Source organism: Arachis stenosperma, chromosome 9 (genome assembly GCF_014773155.1).
Source record: "Arachis stenosperma cultivar V10309 chromosome 9, arast.V10309.gnm1.PFL2, whole genome shotgun sequence".
In the NCBI taxonomy this organism is placed as follows: Eukaryota; Viridiplantae; Streptophyta; class Magnoliopsida; order Fabales; family Fabaceae; genus Arachis; species Arachis stenosperma.
The window spans coordinates 15,378,143-15,386,556 of record NC_080385.1 but is presented as its reverse complement, the minus strand read 5'-3'; the positions used below and the strand labels follow the sequence as shown (position 1 = coordinate 15,386,556).

Sequence of the window (8,414 nt, the reverse complement as noted above, 5' to 3'; positions counted from 1 at the left end):
ATAACTTTGATTTCTCATTCGGTTCCTATATTACTAATTAACTTGATTATTCTTAATATGACTAAAAATTTAAAATAATGCCTCCAAGAAAGAATAATAAAAAAGTACCTTTGTTGTAGCCTTAAGTTGTAATGAACATAAACAAGATCATTAAGCTTTTGATGCTCCAACCGATTCCTTTTCTTTGAGTGAATGTGTTAAAAAATGTTTCAGTTATGCTCACAACCTAAAGAACTACAAGTTTGACTCAAAACACGAATCGCTAACTTTTGCAAGTTTGGTGCTCCACATCCATAAGATTCCCACCATTGATCTTAACATAAAAAGGAAATACTATATCACAATCATAAAAATCAAATCATAAACATATCACAATCATAAAAGACTAATTTTAATAAAAAAATTACCAGGCATCACTGTGCTTCACTCACGTATTGCAGACTGTCTTCCAAAGTCTCCAGCAGCATTCTTAAAGATTCTCATCTCACTTGTCAATTTAGAATTCAAATCTGCATCACTGTAAGCATATCTCTCAAAGACATCTAGTAGGCCAAAATTTCTTTGCTTGTGCTTTTCAAATTCTCCAGCATTAAATCAAAAAGCTGGATTTAACCAATAACCAGCAGTAGGAAGGTTTTTTTGAAGTTGTGAATCCCAACGTGTATCTAAAATTTTCAAATAAGGATCAACAACCCTCTTTCTTTTTTGAAACCTCTTCAGCATCTCTTCCCTAGCCTTATAAATAGCTTGATAAAGGAAACCCATTACAACTCTATCTTCACTATCCACAATACGCAATACACGAACAAGTGGCTCAGTAAACTTAACAATATCAGTGCATTGATTCCAAAATTTAGAATATGAGACTTGATCCACAAACTTTTTAGCTTTTGCTTCTTTAGAGTAAGCTGAGCTTGTCCATTCTCTAGATGTCACCATAGCTCTCAATGTATCTTTTTGAGCCAAAATACTTTCTAAAGCAATGAAATTAGAGGCAAACCAAGTTGGAGCTAGACAAAGGATTTCTCATCCGCCTGTGAACTTTCTCATTAAATACAAGGGATGCAATGATTATAGATATACTGCATAATCATTGAAGCTTGTGACACGGTTTCACTCACTTCCTCTAACTTCCTAATATCCCACAACATCAGATTAACATAATGTGCTGCACAAGGAGACCAATACAATCTAGGAAACTCCGATTCCAACAACCTTCCAGCAACAACGTAATTTGCAGCATTATCCGTCACTACATGTACAACATTCTCAGGACCAACAAATAACACAACATCCCTAAGAAACTTAAACAAAGCTTCAGTAGTTTTTGAGACATGAAAAGCATTAACTGACTTTAGAAAAATAGTTCCTTTAGGGCAATAAACCAAGATATTAATTAAAGTACGCCTACAACGATCAATCCATCCAACGGCCATGATAGTACATCCAGTTTCTTTCCAAATCTCACGATAATCTTCAACCAATTTACTCAGCAAATATCTGCGAACTCTTCCATAATTTGGCCCTTTATACCCTACACCCATGTTTGCAATAGCATCGATCATCGGCTAATAATAAGATGAATTAAGTCAATTAACCACATTAAATGGAACAAAGGCATCCATCATCCATCTTGCAATAGCAATATCACACTTCTCCACAATTTCTTTGCTTTGGAGAACACTTTTGATAGTTGGTTGAGCTCCAGGTGTTGCTGCCGATGGAAAAAAAGATTGTAATCCCTTGAGTTGTTTTTCTTTTCTAGAGCTAGGTGCTGAGAACCTTGATTTTTGTTGCTGTCACATCTCATTACGTTCAATCTCATCAAATTCCCTTTCAACTTCATCACAAGCATTATAACTTTTTGCATATTCTTCTTAAGTTTTCCTTTTCTTGGTTCGAAGATCTTCAATATTTTGATTAAATTGGCGTCTCACTACAGCTGGCACCTTTCAACATGCCTCAATATCTCTGCCTTTTCCAGCCAAATGATGCTTAACACTATTAATTCCTCCACCCCTAAAAAGCTTCTCACAATAAATACATAATAGAACAATTTTTTCTTTATCCATAACTTGTTTATAATGGCCCCACGTAGGATCAATTTTTCCTCTGTTACTATTTTTTGGGGTCCAATTATTGCATCAGGAGTTTATCCTTTTTCCTGGGAAGTTGGTGTTTCTGATGGTGTATTTGATGAAACCATTCTAAATTCCTAATCAACCAGGACTAAATGACTAATCTCCAGGAATAATATACAACAATAATTCACTAACTACTAAGAATAATATACAATAGCAACCAACATATATAACAGATAATCAACAATAAATAATCTAACAACAATAGATAATCAACAAACTGAACAGAAATCAAACATAAATCAACAATCAAGAGAAATCAAATAGAAATCAACATAGATAATCAACATATATAACAACAATATGTTACAAAAAATTGAATAATCAACAATCTAAATTCTAACAGAAATCAACATACATAATCAACATCATTAATCAATTAATTCTAACTAAAATACTAAATTATTGAAAAATTGAAATATTGAATAACTTAAAAAAAATAAAAATACATACCTAGCTCTGGCTGATGCACCGCCGACAGAGAAGAGGGAGACCGGAGGTGACGAGCAGTAGCAATAGCAGGAGGCGACGAGCAGTAGCAGTAGGCTGTGGCGATGGACACACAGGAGGCGACGACGTTCAAATCTTCGATGGGGGTGGCGTTAGCTGTGGTGGGTGGTGCGGTTGCGAGACTGCAAGCACGGTGAGCTGGGTGAGGTGGCGCTGGCTGAACGGGTCTCTCTCACTCTCTCACACTCTTTGTCTTAGACTCTCAGCTCTCAGGTGGTCTTTCTCATGGGCAAAAGGGAATGGGTTTGGGAAATAGGGAAAGAGGATGGAGGCTCGAGCTAGGGTTTCTTACTTTCAGCTCAGTTTAGTTTTTGTTTTTGTTTTTTTTTTATTTTAATCGAAACGATGTCATTTCAAGTGAAGAAAAAAAAAGAGTTCAAACCGGTTTGGGTTAAATGAAATCGGCCAGTTCATCGGTTTTGATCAAACTCGGCTGATCAAACTGGGTTTTTTCGGTTCGCTTCCTTATCCGGTCAATAATTTCACCTGGACCGGCTTTGTCACGGGTTCACCGGGTTTTCAGTCCTACCGGGCGGTTCGGCCCGATTCTGATAACACTGGGAAAAACTGATCCTGCATGACGCCATTGAAAACATGTTGTGGGTAAAGAAAAAACTGTTTTGTTATGTATTTATTGCAAGAAGTGTATTAGGGGTGGAGGAATTAATAGGGTTAACCATTTTTTGTCTGGAAAAGGCAGAGATATTGAGGCATGTCGAAAGGTGCCAGCTGTGGTGAGACACCAATTTAATCAAAACATTGAAGATCTTCGAACCAAGAAAAGGAAAACTCAAGAAGAATATGCAGAAAGTTATAATGTTTGTGATGAAGTTGAAAGAGAATTTGATGAGATTGAACGTAATGAGATGCGACAACAACAAAAATCAAGACTTCCAACACCTAGCTCTAGAAAAGAAAAACAACTCAAGGTATTACAATCTTTTTTTCCATCGACAGTAGCACTTGGAGCTCAACCAACTATCAAAAGTGTTCTCCAAAGCAAAGAAATTGTGGAGAAGTGTGATATTGCCATTGCAAGATGGATGATGGATACCTCTGCGCTGTTAAATGCAGTTAATTCAGCTTATTATCAGTCGATGATCGATGTTATTGCAAACATGGGTGCAGGGTATAAAGGGCCAAATTATGGAAGAGTTCGTGGATATTTGCTGAGTAAATTGGTTGAAGATGTAAAGAAGATGATTGAAGATTATCGTGAGATTTGGAAACAAATCGGATGTACTATCATGGCCGATGGATAAACTAATCGTTGTAGGCGTACTTTAATTAATTTCTTAGTTTATTGCCCTAAAGGAACTGTTTTGCTAAAGTCAGTTGATGCTTCTCATGTCTCGAAAACTGCTGAAGCTTTGTTTAAGTTGCTTAGGGATGTTGTGTTATTTGTTGGTCTTGAGAATGTTGTACATGTAGTGATGGATAATGCTGCAAATTACGTTGATGCTGGAAGGTTGTTGGAATCGGAGTTTCCTAGATTGTATTGGTCTCCTTGTGCAGCACATTGTGTTAATATGATGTTGCAGGATATTGGGAAGTTAGAGAAAGTGAGTGAAATTGTATCACAAGCTTCAATGATTACAAAGTATATATATCTATAATCATTGCCTTCCCTTGTACTTGATGAGAAAGTTCATAGGCGGATGAGAAATACTTCTTCCAGCTCCAACTCAGTTTGCCACTAATTTCATTGGTTTGCAAAGTATTTTAGCTCAAAAGGATGCATTGAGAGCTATGGTGACATCTAGAGAATGGACAAGCTCAGCTTACTCTAAAGAAGCCAAAGCTAAAAAGTTTGTGGATCAAGTCTTAGATTCTAAATTTTGGAATCAATGCACTGATATTGTTAAGCTTACTGAGCCACTTGTTCGTGTATTGCGTATTGTGGATAATGAAGATAGAGCTGTAATGGGTTTCCTTTATCAAGCTATTTATAAGGCTAGGGAAGAGATGCTGAAGAGGTTTCAAAAAAAGAAAGAGGGTTGTTGATCCTTATTTGAAAATTTTAGATACACGTTGGGATTCACAACTTCGAAAAAACCTTCCTACTGCTGGTTATTGGTTAAATTTAGCTTTTTGATTTAATGCTGGAGAATTTGAAAAGCACAAGCAAACAACTTTTGGCCTACTAAATGTCTTTGAGAGATATGCTTACGGTGATGCAGATTTGAATTCTAAATTGACAAGTGAGATGAGAATCTTTAAGAATGCTGTTGGAGACTTTGGAAGATAGTCTGCAATACGTGAGCGAAGCACAGTGATGACTGGGAAATTTTTTTATTAAAATTAGTCTTTTATGATTGTGATATGTTTATGAGTTGATTTTTTATGATTGTTGTTCATACCCTGGGTCAAGCTGTCCGACCCGGGATGTTTAGCGACAAGCCGACCGACCTCTTCAGGTCAGACTATCCGACCTCTTCTCAAAGAGCTCGGCCAAATCGCCAAAGGAGCCCAAAGCAGGCCCAAAACGAAGGAACACAGCCCAATCTAAAGGCAGCCAAAGCCCAGAAAGATAAAGGCGGTTCCCTTGAAGATAAGATGACCTCACTTAAAGATAAGATAAAGATAAGATAAGATAACTAACTTATCTTATCCACAGGAGACCACATCTCACCATTATAAATATACTGGAGCACCCAGGTATAACTCATACTCTGATTCTACTCAATACCTGCTTAATACCCTTGCTAACTTAAGCATCGGAGTCCCTTGCAGGTACCCCCACCCTCCGGGGACGAAGGATCAGCACACCACCAAGTCCAACAAGTCGGACACACCAACTCCGGCCGCTGTACACCTGCCGGACACGTCGGCTCCGACCAACACAGAAGATCTCGTCCGAGATCGACCTACAGTTTCAGGTAACCCTCGGAACATTGGCGTCGTTGCCGGGGAACCTGGAAGTCATCCCACCACCATGGCGGACAACCATGACAACGACCACGATTCAGATCTAGAGGATAGAACGCCGCATAAAAACGCGGACGCCACCCCCAAAAGCACACCCCAAAACGGGGGAGATAAGTAACTCGCAAACACGGAAATCATGGAAGCACTACAAACTCAACAAAACCGCCTCCAACAACTCGAAAAAGAAGACGAGCATCAACGGGAAGCCAAGAAGGACCTCCGAAGGGAAACTAGGCGACGCCGAGAGTTAAAAGATAAAGCTCTCAAAACTCGAAGCTGATCTCAAAATCGAGACGGCTCGATCCAATCACGAAGATAGCCCCCACAAATATCAAGACCCATTCACCAAAGAGATCATGAAAGCTAAAGGTCCCAAAGGACTTCAAAGCTCCGAACATGACTCCGTACGACGGCACATCAGATCCAAGCTATCATCTTAGCAATTTCAGAAGCAGGATGTATCTCACAGAGGCCTCAGATACAATCCGTTATTCTCCATCCAGAAGGACAAAGCCAAACACGCATCAAGTCTATTAGGGATCAAGCAAGGAGATCGAGAGAGCCTTCGCAACTACATGGAAAGATTCAACAAAACATGTCTGGACATACAAAGTCTGCCAACAGAAGCAGCTATCAGGGGTCTCATCAATGGTCTACGAGAAGGACCTTTTAGCCACTCAATATCCAAGAATCACCCAAACATCTCAGAACGAGGTACAGGAACGGGCAGAGAAGTACATCAACATGGAGGAAAATTCTCGACTAGGAGAGATCTCAAAAACCGAACATTCCTACCTCTCTCGGGATAAGGATAAAGAGTCCAAGAAAAAAGAAGATCAACATGGAGAGAAGCCTAGAAAATACCACAATTACACCCCCTTCGGGTGTCTGTTGTGGATATCTACCGAGAAATATGCAACACTGAGAAGATCCCATCAACTCGCCCAATCAAAAACAAAAGAGGTCGGACGCATTGAAGGTCCACCTCACACCAAAGAGGTTGGACAAAGTTGAAGGTCCACCTCACACCAAAAGAGGTCGGACGCGTTGAAGGTCCACCTCACACCAAAGAGGTCGGACGCGTTGAAGGTCCACCTCACACCAAAGAGGTCGGACAAGTTGAAAGTCAACCTCACACCAAAGAGGTCGGACAAGTCGAAGGTCTACCTCACACCAAAGAGGTCGGACAAGTCGAAGGTCAACCTCACACCAAAGAGGTCGGACAAGTCGAACGTCTCACACCAAAGAGGTCGAACGAGTTGAACGTCCACCTCACACCCCTGAGAGACATGTTCATGGAGGATTCGCAGGAGAAAGAATCTCTAAATCATCTCGCAAAGGACACCTCAAAGAGGTATATTAAGGAAGGGAGAGAGGTTTGAATAGGACTACGAGGTGCAAACAAGCCTTCCAGGATTTTGAAAATTCTTGGGGCAACCACCCATTCTTACCCAACCAAGGGAAAGTGAAAAGCTCATATTATACCTCGTAGTGGGAAGTCTGGCAATAGCCTCATCACTAGTTAAAGAAGACAAAAGTGGGCAACAATCCGTCTACTTCATCATCAAGGCCCTACAAGGGGCCGAACTAAACTATCAAGAGATAGAGCAGTTCGCCTACGCCTCTATACTCAAGTCTCGATGACTCCACCTATACTTTCAAGTTCACACTATCAGAGTTCGGACCAACCAGCCCATCGAAGGCATCCTACAAGAAAACAGACTTAGCAGGAAGGATTCTACAGTGGGTAGTCAAAATCGATCTTCGACATAAAGCTCAGACAGCCATCAAATCATAGTATTTGGCCGACTTCATTACAGAGTACACTGACACCCCGGAAACTCCTACAAAATGGAAACTCTACATGGATGACTCTTCAAACAAAATCGGGAGTGGTGCAGGTGTAATTATAGAAAAGCGATCAGGGAAGCCAAATCAAGCCAAATGACCAAGCTGAATACGAGGCACTACTGGCTGGTTTAAGGCTAGCCAAGAAGGTAGGAGCTTACCATGTCCAATGACTCACAAGTAGTCACCTCACAAATAGAAGGGAGCAACCAAGCTGAGGATCCCACCACAAAAATACCTCGGGTAATTCGGGGGACCCTGGACAAAACCAGAGAACAGCTCGGACAATTCAGGGGACCCTGGACAAAAATAGAAAACAGCTCGGACATTTCGGGAAATATGAAGTCTGACACATACCTCGGGAGCAGAATGCCCGAACTGATGCATTTTCAAAACTAGCCAACACCAAACCAGGGGCAATAACAGAAGCCTCATCCATACCACATTACAAGACCACAACAAGGAAGGAAAATAAACCCTCTCCTCAGAGTCCGGCGACACCAGCTCATAATTCTTTTCCTCATCCCTATCCCTACAAATTCAGAGGAACCTCCTAAGTCGCACACAATACTCAGGATCAGCCACAGTAACACGCATTACAACTAGGGAATCCAGTCAATCAGACATGCCGACCGGGATCTTAGTAGACATCTCAGCAATATTTTTTCAAGAAGACATAGGTCAACCATGAGGTTATTACCAAACAACTCGGACAAATAATGGAAACAACTCGGACAATAACAGCAAAACATCAAGTGTCAGATACAGCAGTAAAAGGAAAACCCCAGGACTCACACGAAAGTCCAGGGGCACCCTTTGGAGGCAACAACAGGGCAAGAACACAGAGAAGAGAAGCCGATAATCTATACCCAAACAGTCCGAACACCTCTCAAACAAAAGGTCAAAACAAAAGCTAGAACTTTTTGTACAAAGGGAGTCAGACAACAATGAAAAAAAACAGGAACAGCAACCAAATCCTAAGCAAAG

At 40.5% G+C, this 8,414-nt stretch overlaps 1 protein-coding gene across 1 annotated transcript; it reads left to right on the top strand.

Annotated features, from left to right (window-relative positions):
- The first annotated feature begins 2,607 nt into the window (after positions 1-2,607).
- On the top strand, positions 2,608-4,899 carry LOC130949126 (uncharacterized). Its single transcript, XM_057877943.1, has 5 exons — positions 2,608-2,894; positions 3,352-3,866; positions 3,966-4,251; positions 4,370-4,647; positions 4,760-4,899. The coding sequence occupies exons 1-5, from the start codon at positions 2,608-2,610 to the stop codon at positions 4,897-4,899; spliced, it is 1,506 nt and encodes a 501-aa protein (XP_057733926.1).
- The last annotated feature ends 3,515 nt before the right edge of the window (positions 4,900-8,414 follow it).